Genomic DNA, 19,776 nt, shown 5'->3' on the forward strand with positions numbered 1-19,776 from the left:
TGGATGTAGTTTTATATTTACAGATTACACATTTACACACATAAATAATATTGAGACAAATTGGTCTCCATATTCGTGTATGTATTTTGTACTTTTTTTTGCATATGTGGAATAGTTTTATATTTACAGATTACACATTAACACACGGATCAATAATCTGTTCATACAAATCATATTGAAACAAACCTATCTCCACAGTATTGCTTGTCATTAATGCTTACCTGTAACTTATCCCACAACCGACAGGGGAGAGCATATAATTGTTTTTCTTCCTTCACGGTTTTTTTTTGTCTTTCTTTTCATTTTTACCCCAGTATATGCTAACCTTGTAGTGCACGAGCGTGCGTGCATGAGCGCGTGCGACCACCTTCTTTTTAATTTATTTATTTTTTATATTCGTGAACTTCCGCCAGGGTGAGGTGGAAGTGACGTCAGACTAGGAAGTACAGCTCGCCGCTGGTGGACAGAAGTGAATAGCAATGGCTAGCAACAACAGCAGCAGCAGCTGCAGCAACAACTAACATTAGCTGGTATTTTCCTCAGGAAACATCGCATGAATGTATTTTTAAAGCCAGTCTCTGCTGAGCTGAAGAGCTGAATGTCCTTCTAGTGTCGGTGAAAATGACACCGAGGTAAGCAGCTGTGTGTATGTATGTATGTGTGTGTGTGTGTGTGTGTGTGTGTGTGTGTGATGCTCTGTGCTTGCTAGCTCAGTAACTAGCTGCTTAAAGCTAACGTTATCCTGCAGCCTGACAGAATGTAACAACAATGTTAAGCTTCAGTTTAACGCAGTGTTGCTTTGTAGTGTTAATTTGTGTCTTTAAGTTTAAAGGTATGAGTAGACCTTAGTATTTAGTTGGATAACAGCTCTGCTCGTTATGACAAACCTGTGGAAAGATGCTCACTTAAAGGTAAATTTCACTCAAGTAGAATTCACGTTAGTTAGCTGTGTTGACTCTGTAATATACAGCTTTGTTTTCTTGTAATGCTAAATATGTGAATGAAACCCAGTCTCATTTGAAGTTTAACATCAGAAGTACATGCTTTAGAAATGAGTCATCTGTGAAAAAGACTTTTGACAGCACTCATGGTCATTTTACTTGACTACATTTTCTTATTCTTAGTCTCCCTATACAAACACATTCAGTTGGAAGTAGCACATAAAAATCACGCCATCATCTGAGTCAGTCACTAATTAAGTGACAATGGAGCAGCGCTAAAATGTGTCACTGGATGAGATCATCAGTTTCTTGATACTCCAGCCTAGGGAGACCTATTTATAGGTACTTTTCAAAGTCATAAAGCACAATCTAACTGTTTTAGTCTTATTTCCTGTCATCACTTTAAAATCACATGTTGGTGCAAGTGACTTCTATCAAAGCTGGCTGAAAATATTAGCTGGCTTCATACCAATGTTCCCAATACACCCACATGAGTCATGTTATGGTTCTGGGAAAGATACTGATGCTGTTCTGCTTCTTTCTGTGTCTTTTCAGATGACTCACCAGTGGCTTGGACATCTGTGATTTGACAGAAGATGAGGCTTGCTCAGTTTGTCAGACTTGTCATTGCTTATAATGATTGCTACTGTAGGCACATAAACCACACCGACATGGACAACAAACTATAGTGAATCATGTTTGTTGTTTCTTGCACATCACACTCACTAAAAAAACAAAATACATAAATTATCATTTAGTTTGTTTCGAATGGCTTTCAGTTGATAACCAGTGCTGACAATGTCACTGGGCGAGCAGTCTCAAAAGTGGTTTCCAACCCATGTCCAAGCCACTGTTCTTCAAGCAACAGGTTTACAGCCCAAGGGCAAAAATGGCACCAATGATGCCTACACCATCATCCAGCTGGGCAAAGAAAAGTACTCAACATCAGTGGCAGAGAAGACACTTAACCCTGTCTGGAGAGAGGAAGCCTCCTTTGAATTACCTGGGTTACTTTTGGAGGGCAACCCAGAAGTGTATGAACTCTGCCTTATAGTGATGCATCGGTCCTTGGTTGGAATGGACAAGTTCCTGGGTCAGAGGTCCATCAACCTGAATGAAATCTTTGATAACAAGGAGCGAAAGAAAACTGAGTAAGTATACTGTTGCAGTAAAGCCCAAGATCTTACCTCAAGCCACATTATTTCATCACAAGCCATATATTTAAATCGTTTTTACTATTTACTGTTTTACTGCATGTCCCAGTACATGGTATGTGAAATGCAAAATGCAAAATGAGAAGATGAATTAATGTCTGCTTCAAAATTCTGTCCATAATTTTTTGCTCTCCTTTATCCACACAACATGTTTTGGCTATATGCCTTATTTTGATTGTAAGGGCAACATAGAATTAATCAGTGAAAATGAAAAATAAAATTTGAGGCAGCCTGTTTGATCCCATTAATCATCCATCTGTTATCTATACAATAAATTCAAACCCATTAGTTGATAACATTACACCCATTAAATGTAATATCCTAAATATCTGGATTTTCTAATTAATATGTGAACAATTGAACAGGTAGTGCACAAACAACGTAAGTTCCAATCTACTGAGCTTCTGCATTAGTTAATACAGTAATTGAAATTTGGACATTGGGATGTGTCTGTTGTATTTGGATGCCTCTTAATTGAGTTGTCTTGTTTAAATGTTAAGTACATTTCATGTGTCTTTAACACCACGTGTACAGTATTTGAGCTCTTTTATATGCTTTCATACTTTTATAACTTTTATAGCTTTTTTACTTTAATAGCCTTCACGTGCTTCGCCACTCCAGATCACAGTCATGCATCAATTATGCTGTTAGAGGAATGGACTTTTGAGAGGAAGTGGAAAATATTTGCAGAACTATTCAAGTCATAAGTGGATTACAGCATGGACTAAAATAGTTGTTATTTGTCACATTTTCTACATGTGTTATTGCCATATTAGGCTACACGTTACAGTACCAGTGTGTTGTGTTTTGTGTGTTTTATTCTGTGCTCTGTCCTTAATTAAGTTCATGACCTAACTCCTGTGCACCACATGATTTAAATACCATTGCATTGTCCTTTATTCTCTTTATGTACTTGCTTTAGAAATACATTTTATTAGGCAGACGTGTTTTAATTTAAAGAGCTGAAATTAAATGTTTTTGTAGCTTAGTAGGTGAACAGATCTAACAGAAACACCAGATTGTTTCTTCTTTAGTTTTAAACTATCTAACACAACTATCACAGATGAGGTTTGTGCTCAGTTCGTGACCACAGATTGGTTGAACGTTTCCATCCTGTTGACCCTCTATTGTTTGAGGCTTAGCCATGAATTGGCCTACATTGTTGAGAGATTATTTTTAGCTTAATCACTGACATGGTGAGCAGCAGTTGGTCTAATTGAAACTAGTGGAGCTGGCTAAACATGTCTTGTAAGTCACTCCTATACATACAATTGCTTTCAAAGGTGTGAATGGAGTATGCCCTTTTTACAGCCAAAGGAACCTGGGTTTGAATCTTGGCCTGTTCAATGTACCTTTCCTCCTGGGGTTTAAATTTTGTCTGGATGGCTTCCTCAGCCCTAGGAGGAATGCAAGTTACGTGAAGTAGAAACTCTAAATTGCCTATAAGCCTGATATGTGTGGCTAGTAGTGGGTGTCTGTATATGTGACTCAGCCTTTTCATTAACAGTTAAGTTGTCAAGGCTGTTTACCTGCCTTTATGCCTAGTGCATGCTTGGTTAAGGTTTGTCCTCTTGTGAAATTTCTGTATGAAGGGCTCACGCAGATCATGCATAAATGTAGGTTAAACTAAATCATCATACCAATATAGTTTGAAGAGGCAGTATTATATTAAGTCAGACTTGGGGGGGTGACACAAGTTCAGCACACACACACGTTTTCTAACCCTACATTAAGCAAACAGGAACTGAATAACTAAGCTGGATCTGGTGTTAATTAGCTCAATGCACATTCAACATAGAAAGACATTAGCACACTTCCTGCCCATCAGTTGGGAGAATCACAATATGTTATAATCAGCGTGGATGGGTTTTATTTGTTTTGGGTGTCTGAGCCGATGCACCTCGAGGCCGTGCACTTTTTTAGCAGAGGTTCTGTAATGGATACGCTCACGTTGCTTGTTGGCCTAATCCCACACTGCAGGCATACTTGACAGACAATGACGCCGGGACCCTCGATACTATATCCACACTCCACAGTGGGTCTGTGTTCACCGCGGCCCATCCGCAATGTTTTTGAACTGACATATTGGGGAGGAAAGCCCGTCTTGATATCTGAGTAGGCAGCCCATAATTATCGCACACCTGTGTTTGTTGATTGTGAGGAGTTTCCCAGCGGTCCAGGCCCGAGTGGGAGGATTGTGGTTCCAAGCACAGGGAGGTTTATCTTGGCCTTGAGACACACGTGAGGTGCAGCCCCGGCCCCACGGCAGCGGCATGCTGTGGCTGCTGATCAGACTGAGCGCGGCGCGCAGCCTGGGAATCAGACCCAGCTCAGCCTTTCATGACCGGGCTTCTGAGCCATGAGCTAGACAGTTTAGAATAGCGTTCAACAGCTGCGATTCCTAAATAGCCAACACCAACACTTTGGCTTGAACTTATAACTGATATTTCATGGTGGAATTCAAGGGATACCACATATCTCCATGTAAATCTAAGGAGAAATATCAGTAATTGTATGAAAACAAATGAATGCAAATATGTGTTGACTCTGAATCTCAGTAAAATGTTGCATTTAAGTCAATTCAGTTTAAGGGGTCTTCAAGAAAAACAGTGTAAGATTAGAACAATTGATTATATTGATCAAACTGCACCATGATGAGGTGGCTGTGTGCAAAGGCATATATTGATGTGACCTTTTGAATACACCCACAACATTCCCCAGATTACTGTATCAAAAGCAGACAGAATACATTGACTTGTAGTTGTTGCTGATGCTGGTTTCTTAAAGGACATTGTCACAAGCCCTATAACACAGAGGATATGTCTCATTAGCATGTATGAACTGTTGGGTTGCCCCTGCGACGTGGCTTTGCAATTTCCCAATTGCTTGTCGTTGCATTTCTGAACAAAGGCCAGATTTGTGCAAATGCCACTTTATTTCGCTCAGAGTGAAGGCATAAATCCCATTACTTCCAGTCAAAAAAGCAGAGAGGTTAAACAAATAGGAGTCCAAAGGCAGCCTGAAATGGTCTATATTATTCAGCAGCAGACTATTTCTTATGTTCAGTTTGCAAAGAATAATGTTTATCCTCTGAATGATAAATTGCATTCTCAGTTGTGTCGAAAAAAGTTCAAACGGTTTAAGCCCCTGCATTTGTGTGTAGCTTTTGGATTAGTCTGCTCAAATTAGCCCTTTCAGTGATGTCCACAAATAAGTAGGTAGAGCACATTAGAAAGAATGTGGGCTATTTTGTCCTTTTGTCGTATTGTTTGATAGTGTAAAGACTTTTACCACACTCTGACTTTGTATAACTGTCTTCCTGAATTATGTTGAATTACGTGTAATCAACTCAGAAGATGTTCATAAATCCTGCTCTTTTTATATAAATTGTCTCATTGAATTTGCTCAGCCTAAGCTTCCTCCACTCTCGTTTTAGCTGGTATTCCTTGGAGTCCAAGCCGGGGAAGAAGAGGAAAGAACGAGGCCGCATCCAAGTCAGCATCCAATTCATGAGGAACAACATGACAGCCAGCATGTTTGACCTCTCCATGAAGGAAAAGCCCCGCTCACCTTTTTCCAAACTGAAGGACAAAATGAAAGGTCGCAAACACGACAGTGGCTTTAGCGACACATCGTCAGCCATCCTGCCTCGGTCTGCCGTGTGTGACACAGAGCCTAACCGTCAGTCCTTCGCCCCAGAACCACAACCTCAGCCTGAAGCCAAGGTCAAGAGACCGCTGCTCGCTGGGGCCCATAAACTCTCCGCAGCCCATTCCATGTCAGATCTCATTGGGACTCACTTTCGGCCCAAACTGGACTCAATGAACTCCATAGAAGAGAGTGGTAAGGATCAGAGCTTATTTTTTCACATTTGTTACAGCAGTTTGTCCCAGTATTTGTTATATTTGGTTAAATGAATCAATTTTTTTGTATGATCTCAAAGGGCGGTGATAGGTAAAGCTTTATTGCTGCTTGGCACATGTCTGCAGGGATTTAGAGTTTTTGAAATTACACCAGTTATGTTCCGTTTGCGAGTGAGGTCAGTGAGGTGATCAGTGGGTCATTGACAGCTTTGCATGTATAAAAAGTTTTAAGGATCAACAGTGGTACACTGGTCTCAATTTTTATGTATGATAGAGCAGTGTTATAACGATACTATTTTGCATATTGTATCTCTAAACGCAATGTTTTAGTCATCTACCAGCTTTTAATTAAGTATCTTATTCTTCTTGTGTGACTCTTAACGTGGAATGCTGTTGCAATTTTTAGTGGCTATCAGTAGAGGTCGATAGAAGTCACAGAGCTTTAATGATATTTATTTAAATATATTTACAGTATAAAGTACATAAATCTAAGCTAAATTAGATATTAGTTTTAGAAAATTCATATCAATCTGTGAACTTTAATTATTACTGTCACTAACTGGTAGAAAATTGGCCTTCCATTTGCCCCCATTGTCCTTGTATTACTGTAGCTATAATTAATGCAAACAGTAGTCACAGTTTTCATAACAACAGTACAGAGATCCAGAAGAAAGGCTAGTAATGGCATAATTATGCAAAACAAGTTGGTAATGGTAATAATAATAATACTTATAAATGCTTTTTTCCTTTTTGTTTTCTGTGCTAAATATACCAGCAGGTGCTTACTTACACTGTCCTGCATTGCGTAGCAACCGAAAAAGATGAAGCATAGATAAGAACGGGTCACAATGAGATGTATTTAATAATCCCCCAAATCTTTATCCGGAGATGTCAGTTTTTAGGGCAGGTATGATCAGCAATCATGTTATTTGCTAATCAGTAGGATTCATTATGGTCATTTTGTGCTGAATAGGGTTGCAACAGTATGGTATGCGTCTTAGAAAATTTCACAGTATCATGGTATCATGTTATACAGTTTTACACAATAATGTAATTATTATTAGTTATGGTGACCCTTAAAGAAATGAAAATGATTTTTGGAGGGTTTAAACAAACACTTTATCGTAATTAAAACTTGAAACTATGTGTGTCACAGGCAGTCGAGGAGGAAAGGAGATGTGCATGTGGTTGAGATTCTCTGTCTGGTTGCATTATGTTTATTTCAATACCATAGACAAGCACATGTATGCATCACTGTCAGTTTATGTACCTCAGTATATGGCTTTATGGTATACCTTGGTATGAACCCCAGTACTGAAGCAGTAAAAGTCATACTTTTGCCAGGGGAAGCTGAGAGAAACCAAGCAACTATCAAAAGTGTCTGATATTCATGACCAGCAACACGACTGTTGGTCTCTAAATGTACAAACAGTCATAAAAGGCAAATAAATAAGCATTTCTCAACCCACTGAACACTCCGTCCTGACTGTCCAATCTCCAGCACACAACTATTTGTGGCAGTGACATTATGATGATTTTGACTTTATCAAGCTTCTTTGTGGTTACTCAGGTTGGCAGGCAGGGGAGGGAAACTGTTCTGAGGGTAGGAGGGACGCAGTTGAGATTTATAAAATATAAATGATATAATAAGCTGTCCTTACTGGTCCCAATAAATGTTTCTTTTGAGGTGTGTGATTAGTTGGAAGAGCCACAACACTATCTTTGAAAATAATACGAGTAAATAATTAGGCACAACACAAAGTGGTGATTTTTACAGGTGCTTTTATCTCTATTAAACTGTTAAAGAAAAGGGTTTTGAACACAAAACAACCATTTATCGGTTATGAATTAACTCATCAATGAAAAAATTAGGCCAGTAAAAAGCCCAAATAGATCATTCTGTTTCTGTCACAGACGATCACGCAAATAAAAACACATTTTATCTTTTTTAAGTGCCATTAGCTATTTGTGTGGTTACATATTATTTCATCATAACTATGTCACAAGTTGATGTACTGCGTTTCGTTTCTCTTCCAGGGAGTGCAGGCGGCCCTCACAGGCGTTCCCAGAGCGAGGTGCCCGGCTACCAGGACGGCGAGGCACACAGTGACCCTTTCACTGATATCAGTGACACCCTGCCACAGAAGTATGCCACGCTCCCACGCAACCGCAACCCCTTCGAGGGGGAGCACGGGCAGCTGTGGGACCGGGCAGAGCGGAAGGAGAAAAAGGAGAAGGTCAGCCTACTGGAACGCGTGACGGGAAAGAAGGAAGGCCGCAAGACCAGCAACGGGGGGCGTTCTGGCAGTTCTGGAGACCTGCGCTCCCCCAACCCATTTAGTGGAGACTCACAAGCAGACACTAACCCGTTCATCTCCAACTACAAAGCCAGGTAGTCCCTTTGTTGTTTGCTCTGTGTCAAAATTAGAACACACAGCTCAGACCTCTTTCAGTTCACCATGCTTTATTCATTTCACAAAACATTTTTCGCTGTCTTTCCTTACATATGTGTGGTGCTTAAGTTTGTTTCTGGTTTTCTTATAAACCATTAATCAGTCATGTGACCTAAAAATCACCAAGTCTGTTTTACAGAATACAAGGGGTATAAATCCCTAGTTTCATTACTATACAATATTATATAGATTCTTTGGACAACGATATGATATTTGCCGATATCACAAAGTTTGCCACGATATGATTTCGATTCAGTGTGATTCAAGGGCCTGCCATTAATGTGAGACATTATTCCATGCCATTTAAGTCCATACTGATGTACAGTCACGCCAATGCGCTGGACTGTGGAGGTTGTAAGAATGTAGTGGAGCGAAGTTAAAAAAAAAAACAAGCTGCGATTTCAGGCGATATTGACAAGACATGCCTATTTAGAACAGCCTTGATAGCAATGTCTACTTTGTCTATAGCGCTTGCCGTTGTTGTTATTACCCCTCATTCGTTCTCGTGCACTGCTTGACAACAGCTTGACGGCAGCGTTAGTCCCGCGCTTATGGCTCTGATTGGCTAATGGTTGTCCCCCATGCTGTGCTCATTTGATCATTTTTATTTTAACCGAGAAAACTGCTGTTTCACCTCAAATCCAATCCAAGGTTTGAACCCAGGGAATTGAATATCCTTTTTTCAGATTTATTTATTTATTTTTTTTAAAACACAGCATTATTAAAACTCTTTTATCTCTCAATATTTATTACTCACCCTACCTAAATTTAAAGTCGATCTGCAGCAACAGCAAATCCATCCCTTAAATAAATTTCCAGTTGTTCTCAAATAGGTCTTTTCTTTGAGAACAAATATAGTCCAAACAATGCTACAAAAATGGCTCCAATTCCAGTTCCTCATTTAAACCTTCTTGGGCTTAGAGTGCCTGATTTAGAAATCCAGAATACTTCTCCTGAGGGGGCAACTTCTGTAAATGTCCCTCTCTTTGGTCAACTTAAATGCCCAATAAATGCTCATATATATCTAAAGTTGCCTTTCTTTTCATTTCTACACCTTACATGAACTTATATTTATGAGGCAAACTGCTGCAAGGTTTTGGTTTGGTAGCCTATTTTAACAATGTCAGCTTTGATAATGAAGTTCCTCATATGTTCCATTGGAATATCCACTTCTTCCATGCCTGGAATTCAGCCTTCATCCACGTGGCTAGAATCTGCATTCAGCACCTGTACAGCAGAGATTCTTAGCATCACTCTTTTATGTTTTTCATCACAATCACAATCCCAAAATGTGGCGTCGCTACCCCATGGGACAACCACTCTAATACAGGATATTGGTTACAGCATTCCCATAAAGTTTCGAATACCTTGTTGATTGAAATCTACAATTGGATAGACGCCCTGTTCTCTCTGTCATTCTCTTGTCAAGTATTGTTGTTCAAACATTTCCACTGAGCCAGTTACATCTATTTCCTGTGTTACATAAAGAGTTGGTGAGCGCTGTGGCTAAGTTCTGGTTTATCAGAGTGGAAGGTGTCATTAGTGGCTCTTTAGAGAGCCTGGGCTTGATAACAGAGCCCTCTGAGCTATAGTAATGAGATCCTCTGCAGAGATAGACCACCCAATTAACCACTTATCTCTGTAGGCACTAGTCCATCATCTTTACTGCTGCCTTTGTCGCACAGCAGCTCAGTGGTCATTTATAATGTGGTGCAGGAATACAAAAAGGTGGTTTCAAGTATATGATTTATTGATGACTCTATTCACAGTTGCAGCAAAAACATGTTATAATGCATGTTTTGTTCCTTGATAAGCTATGTCAGTCAGCATAAATATCCAAATTTGTTTTATCGGCTCAGGGATAGACACCTCAGAGCCTCTGTATCAGTAGAGTGGTGATAATTATACCAATATATTCACTGTGTTGCCTTCATGTGAATACTGACTTTTTCTTTGATTGCTTTGTAGTGATAAAAAATCAACAGGGCATGAAGACATCACCTTTGGCCATAAGAAGAAGGACATCTTTGGCAAGAAAAAGGTAAGACTGACAGCGCAGCCCTCCCTGTAAAAGCAAATAATCTGTCAGGTGATATTGTTGCATGTTGTCAGTTTACCTGACAATGATCGAGATGGAAAACGACAAACAATGATCTCAGCTCTCACAATTGTGTCACTACTACTATAGTGTCATGCAGATTTATAATTGAGAACTCTGAGTTTCATTGTACGTAGCAGCTTGTGACATTGATCTCTGAGGCCTCTGAAAATTCAGATGTGCCATTCAACTAATTAGCAGCTGCACACATTGGTCATCGTGTCTGATCTGATTGTAATTTGAAGTGGTGTGAAATTTCAGTCTGTAAGGTCAGTCATAGTGGCGTGTTGCACTTACTCTGTAATTGGAGGTTTTTCTTGGAAAAAAAGGTAAAGAAATGTAATTTTTCTTTTTAATCATTGTTACATTATTTGTAGTCGGCGTTTTACCCTTTAGTTTGTATTTAGTTTAAAGTCTTCTGCATTTCTAATTTGGACAAAAACCTCTGAAATTTGCCAACTATTACACAGCAAAATTGGTATTTACGAGGGAGCAGTGGGAGCAGTAGCTAAAGTGATGCCTAAATGAGAAAGAGAATGCTGATAATAGCTTTCCTCACCTTTCTTTGTGGGTGTTGAGGGCTGTCGGTATCCACACATGTGCCCCTGTGCATGCCGCAGTGCCTCGCAGAAATGGCAGCTCCCATTTCCTCTGCTTCAAGGCCCTAATTAACCACACACAGGGGGGGAGGGAGGGCAGTGAGAGATTTCAAAGGACTGAGCTTTTAGATTCTCAAAGCTGAGCTCATTAGAAACTGTAATGACACAACTGGAGAATGCCAAGTGTGCGCCTTATCTTCTCCTCACTACTGATCGCAGAAAAATGGTCATCATTACTTTGCCAATTCATGGTCATTTCCAGGCCTTTGTCACCAGCCACTAAAGCTCCTGATTATTATGCTGTGTGTGTGTGTGTGCGCGAGAGAGAGAGCACGAGCATGTGCACATACACAGGCTTGTATGTGAAACCAACATCCATATGGCCGTCGGTTCTCTTATTCCCTCTCCGATGGCTTAAGTGCAGTATCTTTCAGTCAGATGCCTTTTTTGTGTTGTGTGTCAGGAATAGGTTACCAAGCTCTGTTCTCGAAACCCTCCTTACATTGGACATTTAATCTCGGTGGCAAATATTTCATTTTGGGTTGTGTCGCCCCAGAGTAGCCTCTATGCTGTTAGAAGCGATAAGATACCTGGTAAGCAGTCCCGCTCCAGGTCTTTCTGCATTGTCTTTACCCAGCAGTAGAGGCTTGAATGGTGTATGGGAGTGGAAGCTGATAAGTGTGGTATTTTAAACAGGGTGAAGGCTTTGCTGCTCTATCCGTTTGGGGGAGGATGCCCAGCACTGAAGCGATAAAGTGGTCCCTCATTAAAAACGATTACAGCTCCTCTCGTACCCGCGCAATATGATCTGCACATACCGTACCACACTGCTCTGTCCAAATAGGTTGTCCTCAAAGAGCAAAGCTGGGCTTGGGTTGCATCCTTATTTTGGTATTTATTAGCCTGACCTTTAATTGCAGAAATATGCAGCCTGGCATTTCCCCCTCAAAACAAAGATTCCATTTTTTGGGGAATCTTTGTTGTTTAAGTTCTAGCAAGCTTGGTAGAGCTTTTTCCTAAACCCTCTCTTGATAGAGAGGTCATGCTTTTAGCTACTTGAAACTAGAGCTTCATGACATATCTCTTTTTTTAGACTGTCATTGCAATGTCAAATTGGTCAAAAGCTCCCAGCATTTTTATTTTTTGGGCATTTCTACTTTTATTATTGTAGTGACAAAGCAAGGAAAGGTGGGGGTGAAAGAGGGGACGATATGTAGCACAGGGTCGCACTGGACCTAAACCCGAGAAGATCACCTAGTAAGTCGGGCACTCACTCTACCAGGTGATCCCTGGGTGCCCCATCACTCATTTCATCTATTGTTATGTAGTTTCGTTTTTATCTTTTTTTTTTTTTTTGGTTTTGTTTTACATGTTCGAAATAAATATCAATCAAATCAGAGATCTGTTTAATCAATACACTGCAAAATTAAAAATGTAGGGAGTTATACAGTGTGTGGATCTTTCATTTTAAAAGTGCTGTATGTAACTCTGGCATCAACTCTGGTCTGTTGTTGAGCCTCATTCCCAGGTCATCAAATACCGACGCTTTGGGTTGGTGATTCGGTTCGACTACCATCCCAAAGCGTGAGTATTTGACGACCTGGGAATAAGACTCATAAACCAAAGTGATTTCAGAGTTACATACAGCACCTTTACTTGATCAATAAATACACATTCTTAAATTATGTGATATTGTACTCAGTGATTTTTTTGAGTTAATGGAAGGAGAGTATCAATAGAAAACTGCTCTTTAAAAAGTAACTATCATTCTTTTTTTTATTGTTGCGTTTTGTGTTGAGTTCCTTGTTCAGTTTTATCAATAAAAAAGTGTGGGAAACAATTTCCTTTAATCCTTTTTTTGAATTCAACAAGAAACGTGTTGTATTTTAGCAGCATACCAAAAGCAGCAGAAAGGAAGAACTGTGTACACTTTAATATGTATTTATTGCAAGTAATATTATCGTGATATACAACAACGTTATTGCATATCGTCAATTTTCGATATCGTGCTGTCCTCCTTGAAACTAAAGAAAAAGCAGCAACAACTTTCTTGACTTTGTTGGCTGCTTGCTGTAGTGTCAAAGTTAAGTCCCATTAGAGCAGTTAAAGTGCTCTTGATTCTCATTATAAACACTGTTACACAGTATTAGACTATAACATCTGTCATAGAATTCATTGACATGTCAGTGCTAAATCCCTTGAGAACAGTTTCATCTTAACAACTCTCAATTAGCCTTTATTAGCAACAGAGAACAAGAGATAAACACATGACAGTTTATGTCACATAAGGCCAACACATCTAATTAGTCTGTTTTATCAGATGCATTGTGAGTGAACCTAAAGGGTATTGCCTGTGTTATCAGATGCTGACATTTCATGGTAGATCATTCATTTCAGTCTGCTTTCACAAAGAATATATACGCAAAATATAGTGATTATGGAGCATGTAACCTTAAAATCTGCTGGGGTTAAATTGAGCATTTACTTGTTTTCCATTTTCAGGAGGCGACACAGGAAAGCGTGGCCGCCTACAGCAACTTGTCCTTTGAGGAAGTTGTGCAGGAACTCATTAAGCAGAAAGAAGTGGTGAAAAAGAAAGACGCCCACATCAGGGAGCTGGAAGACTACATCGATAACCTGCTCGTGCGCGTCATGGAGGAGACGCCAAGCATTCTACGGACACCCTATGAGCCAAAAAAGAAGGCGGGTAAAATCTCTAAAAAGTAGAAAGAAAAGATGTTGGATGAAAAGTTACTAATGAAGGTTTATCTGCAGCTCATGCATCAGTATCATGTGGTAAAATAAGTGGGAACAAACGGGATTGATCAAAGCCAAATTAATGATTGATTTATGTCTTTGCTTTAGAACATTTTTATTCAACAGATGTAGTTTTTATATAGTTTTTTTCCAATGTTTTGGTTATTTTAGTACACACAGGTGTTTTGCCCTCTTTGTTCGGCATTCCTATTACTATTTAAAATTCTGAATACTCGCTGCGGTGCATTTTTAGGTATGTAAACAGGATAAGAGAAATTCCTAGATCGATTCAAATCAAATCCATATTTTTGACAAACATTAGGTTTCACTACATTATATCGTATGCACTTGTGAACCCACAGAGGTCTGTTGCACATACAGCTACCATCATCTGCCTAGAAGTTCTTAAGGTGCAAATGCAGCCAAATTTATGTTTACGAGATGGTGTAGTCGCAGTTGTGTGCAGTTTGCTGAAAGACGGTCAAGAGGTTGATAAGATGAGGCTGTAGTTACTGTGTTTACACTTGAGTGCAAGTCTCAAACTTACCACCTAAACCAGGCGTTTAGTAGAGGCAGCATCAGCTTTGTTCCGAGCCTCTTCTGTGCTACAGATGTGGATGAACACTGCTGCCCTGCCCAACAGCCTGAGTGATTCATGGTATTCTTAGAAAGACAAAGAGAGTTACAGTAAGAAGTTGCTGGACAGTATCTGGATTCTCTCTAGCTCATGCATTTTTTTTTTCTTTTTTTTTTTCAAAAATCGAACAAACGTACATTGCTGTTGTCATTTACTCATTTCTCATTATTTTATTTGTGATGACTATCATTTAAGCTTCTTGGACCAAGGGTCTCACAGTCACTTGCTAAAGGTGATCATTTAACTGACTTTTAAGTGCAATAATCATGACTTGCTTTATATTTGGCTGGTAATGTTCTTGTTTACATTTTAATCACACTGTTGAGTCAAACTCATCTCTTAATATTGATTTGATTCTCTGGAAAAGCCTGGAGTTTTGTGTTATAGCCTCCGTGGATTGACCAGCCTTCATCTCCTTTAGTTACAGTTTTTGCTGAAGATTGTATCGACGGTACCTAGCTGCACATATGGATATATGCTGACCAATCTTTATTTATACAAGTTTCTTAGCTCATTTACATATGAACATTATTTTAATGTATTTGTATGGTACTTTATGGTAAAAACGCTACTGTATACCCCCTTACTCACCACCCTTTCTACTGTAATAACACTGTACAGTTGGTACCAATCACGAAAAAAACATAAGAAAGTATTTGCGTCTTAAGGTCTTATGGATACAGTTTTTATATGTAATTCCCATCAGCATTAATATCTGTTTACCTAGTCACAAAGTATGTACTGTGCCTCAGTATATTTCAGCTTTCTATGTAATCAAAACAACCAAACTTCTAACATTCACAAACCGTAAGATAAAAGTGTTTTACCAGTTCACTGAGTACTAATGATGATCAGTTTGTTATTGTTCGAGGTAAACACCCAGTGAGTGTCATTCAGGTTAGAAATAACTGTTTGACAGCACATGTCAGAAGCTCACTGTCCTCATTTCACAGTTTTACATCTCACATGTCGCCTCAATCTGTGATGCTAATGTGAGAACAACATATGTTGTTTCCATATTCAGCTCTTTCATTCTGTGTCTGCTGAACAAGTGCAGAGTGAGCGACAGGGCAGCTATTGGATCGCGCTGCTGGTACTAAAATGAACTAAATGACTACTTAAAGCTTAATCTCAACGTTTTCATCACCTGTATTTGTGCTTGAGCTCGATGTTCAAAAGTAGAATAATCACTTACTGATGTTTAGGTTTACATTTTTGAATGTTTATTTCTGTTTCATGGAAAGCAGCTTCACATACAGTGTTAAACACACTTTGTAATATCATAATAACTTCCTTTACTCAGAGTTTCACACCATTTTTAATGATCTATCAAGCCTCTTTGTTAGATAATGATCCACTTTGTCCTTTTGCTGGTATTATTTCTGGTATGTATATCTATTTTGTAATTACTTTCAAGTCTTACACAATATTTGACCTTTACACTGTATGATACTAAATCACGGCACTGTATCTATGGAATGTCAACAGTCAAAAACACTTGTTAATTTAAGTTCTTCATGAATGTTTCACCACTCAGAAACATGTATGTCATGTACTAATTGTTTCTGCTGCTGCACAAGTAGTGACTTCACCTGAAAGTTTGTGATCTCTTTTTGGACTTGAAGCCAAATCTCTTGTCATTGAATGTATTCTGGTTGGTTGAAATACACAATTCTGAAATGTATAATGATATCGAGTACACTAACAAGGCCATTGAACCTTGCTTGCCTTTAAAGTATTTGGTGTATCCAAAGAGATCATTTCATATGGGTGATTTTTCTCCCCTTCCTGCTCTCTGTTAGTCTGATGGAACTCAGACATCTTCATTATGGACATGAAGTGATTGTCGGTACGGTTTTGTGCGATGATGTGACACAGATGTAAATTCCTTTGTATTGGAGAACGGTTATTTGATCTGCATATATTTTGTAAAGCCAACAATGTTTGAATCAGTTCAGAAAATGATGAGTATTATGTGATACTAATTAAGAAGATATGTGGATAAGAATCTGTTTTCCATCACGGAAAAGCTTCTCACTGATTGCCTTCCTGAAGTGTAAACTCTCCGTCTCCTCATGTTACAGGCTTTACCAACTACTTTAACTAGTCTGTATTGGTAGTTAGACAGTTGTTCACGGACCTTACCGAGCTCTTAATCTTCCATTGTACATACTGTACAGTCACTTTGTTGTATCACATCACCTCCTTTGACTTTTTTGCACATTTTGTTGTGCTTTAAATGTTTGAAAATGTGCTTCCTGGGGATTTATTCCATCTAAAGTTCAGTCATAGTGCGAGTTAAGCTAAATGAAATTTTAAAAGTGGGAATAAAAGTTAAGAAAAGTATTCACCACCCATCTTTCATTTGAACCAAACTGACATTTGTAAATTGTGATTTAGCTGTAATATCAGACTATTGAAAAGTTTTTCTTTCTCAGGCTTTTTTATGGCTGTAGATATTTTCTCTTGCTGGCAAAGCAAATGCATGGATATCTGGCGGGGATATTTTATTGTATGTCACATTGTGCATCATAAAGCAAAACTCATACAGAGTATTGAACAGGTGATTTACACTTAGGTCTACAGTGTGCCCTAAAGCACTGCTGCGTCGCCGAAATGATGAAATAACAAATGATAAGGTCTTAATAAATAAATGTTGAACACATTTGGACCCTGAGGTTATTTAGTTCAAATGAAAAATGAGGGGTGCGTAGTTCAAATTAATTAATTTTGCCTGTCATTTTTCTTTCAGCTTGATTGCTACATTTGCTTTATGCTTTAATATAATTTGGTGCTTTGGTAGATGTCAGGCTAAAACAGAAATCTAAATGAAAAGCATTTTCAAATCATTTTCTAGCACAACAGTGTAGGGGGGTACATTGCAAAAAAAACCCTGCATCATTATTATAGTTCTTCCTTGCCTCTTTGCATAATATTTGTCATCCAATTAATGCCAGTGTTTGAATATGCAAAGCACTGAAAAATGCTCTGGGGCAAAATTTCCTATAAATTTGGCCACGGCCTGTGTCGTAATTCAGAATTATATAGATTGTTTTGCACATGCATTAGAAGTATGTTTAAAGTGTTGTAGGGGAAAGTCCGCCCCATTCCAAACAAAACAAAAAACAAAAACAGTGCAAACATATGGGGATTTTTTCCATGTTGACGAAGCATGCATTGAACCTTTTGATGAAGATGACATAAAGCTCAAGTCGGATCTCACAATCCTCCTCTGGCAGTCTTTTAAGTCTTCTACTGATAATATGATGCTGCTTGCCATAGGCCACATACAGCTGCCAGACACTAAGACTTAAGCTCCCGCTAAATCCCCTGACGGTGCTTGTAATGTGGCACACAGTTTTGAAGGAAATGATGACTGTGTTTATAAAAGATCTCGCCAGTTAGCAAAGCTTCATTGAGTTTACAGAATTGTATGGCGTGTGGGGCACAGTGGTGCCAACACAATTAAATATAATTTGAGTTGAGTTAAGTGCCCCAACATGGTGGAGACCTAAAATGACATTTTGATACTAACATGTTGGTCTACTTCTGAAGGTAGTCCATGTGTACTGGGTCTCACAGTTCAGTTACATGCCTTGTAATGTAATAAGTAAATGGGAGTGTTTGGATTCTTGTCATTTCTGCATGTCACTCACATGTTTTGATAATGTAACACTTGATATTATTGCCAAACTATGTCGTTTTCCTGATCTAGAATGCATTGATTCCACTAGATTGGGTTGATTTTCATCACCCGTCATCACACTACCTTATTGTAACGTACTCAGAATTGTACAGTGTGTAAGTTGGTTACCAAATGTCCTTTCATCAGAAAAACTAGGTGAGTTTTTTTGTGTTTATTTTCACATAATAGCCAATATGCAAGACTTTCATACCTGGATGTGTGGGGACAAGAATGTATGGCTTTTTTTTTAATTATTGTAGTTCTGGAAACACATTGGGGGCTAGAAGATGTACACTGTATATTATGATAACAGTATAATGCTGTTAATGATGACTGTATATAAAGTGCCAACACAAGCACTAATTCATTCAAATTTGGTGATGCATTTCTTAAATATTCACCCATTCTCCGTACAGTTTCAAACATTAACTTTTAGACATTATCATCACCATGATCATGATCAAATTCCAATGTGCTACTGGATGTAGTTTAAATGACACAAGCAAGATTGTATTGTCCTTTTCAATAAACTCACTGTAAATGAAAACTGCTGTATTGATTTTCTTTTCTTTTTTTTGGCCAAAAGATCAAAAGCCTGTAATGACATTTTAGCCACAATTAAATTAGAATTGTGTAATATGCATCCTTATGTTTTAGTTAATCAAACTCTGCATTGTAAATCTGATGCAAATCTTCCATAAAGTGGATTGCTATTCAGCTCTTCCTTTTGTTTAACACCTGTCCTATCATTCTTGTGGATAAATTAAAAGCCACTCTCAATTAACTCTGATCTCACTGGCAGTTAAACCACGATTAGTGTTTTTAATTGTGCTGATTTGTGTCAAAGCTTTTGTTTTCTCTCTTGCTCAAAGCACTTATTCCTTTTGTTCTGGAGAAATTCCCATGCCTTCCTGGCAAAAGAGAGAAGTGGCATCGTTTGACAACCGAGTAGCAAGATTGCTTGTTAAAACTCCACTCTAATTTGCCTATGTGTATAACAAGACTGTGTGAAGTCTTTTGGGACAAGAAACACTTAGGTTGTTTACTGGCTGATGCTTTTGTGGGTCGGTTTGCTTCCCCGCCACGAAGCAGGTTAAAACATGACCCCTCCCCTGTCACCTCAATCTTGTAGTCCCTGAAGAGGTGCACCTCAACGCTGCAGCAGCTGCCACTGCACGCCACAGCACTGCGTTTGAGCTGATAGTGGAAGATGCATAGCAGTGGTAACCACGGACACTAGAAAAATATAAAATTACTTGCAAGATAATTCCTTTAATGAAATAATCTTTGAATGCCACAGGTGACAGAACCAGCTGTGATGACTGAATATAAGGTTGCTTTATATGAGGCAAAATGTAAGTGTCAGTTACAGTTAGATGCAGCTATGCTCTTAAGTTAATGTCAAGATAATTCTGCCTGGTGACAGAACTGGCAGCGTGCATCATTATTAATTTTTTATCTTCCTGTGTTAACTTATAGTCTGCCTTTGGAGGCCCCGAACACAAATACGTGTGTAATTGGGCTTTATG

The 19,776-nt window shown here is 38.8% G+C and overlaps 2 protein-coding genes across 2 annotated transcripts in view; both read left to right on the top strand.

Moving 5' to 3' along the window:
* Window positions 1-19,776, top strand: part of prdx3 (peroxiredoxin 3) — a 235,972-nt gene that overhangs the window by 81,576 nt on the left and 134,620 nt on the right. The window lies entirely within an intron of this gene.
* Window positions 436-18,794, top strand: LOC126406644 (rab11 family-interacting protein 2). The gene is made up of 6 exons (XM_050071068.1): window positions 436-632; window positions 1,497-2,092; window positions 5,592-5,998; window positions 8,056-8,410; window positions 10,440-10,512; window positions 13,671-18,794. The coding sequence occupies exons 2-6, from the start codon at window positions 1,740-1,742 to the stop codon at window positions 13,893-13,895; spliced, it is 1,413 nt and encodes a 470-aa protein (XP_049927025.1). The 5' UTR covers window positions 436-632; window positions 1,497-1,739; the 3' UTR covers window positions 13,896-18,794.

Source organism: Epinephelus moara, chromosome 19, assembly GCF_006386435.1.
Source record: "Epinephelus moara isolate mb chromosome 19, YSFRI_EMoa_1.0, whole genome shotgun sequence".
NCBI classification, from domain to species: Eukaryota; Metazoa; Chordata; class Actinopteri; order Perciformes; family Serranidae; genus Epinephelus; species Epinephelus moara.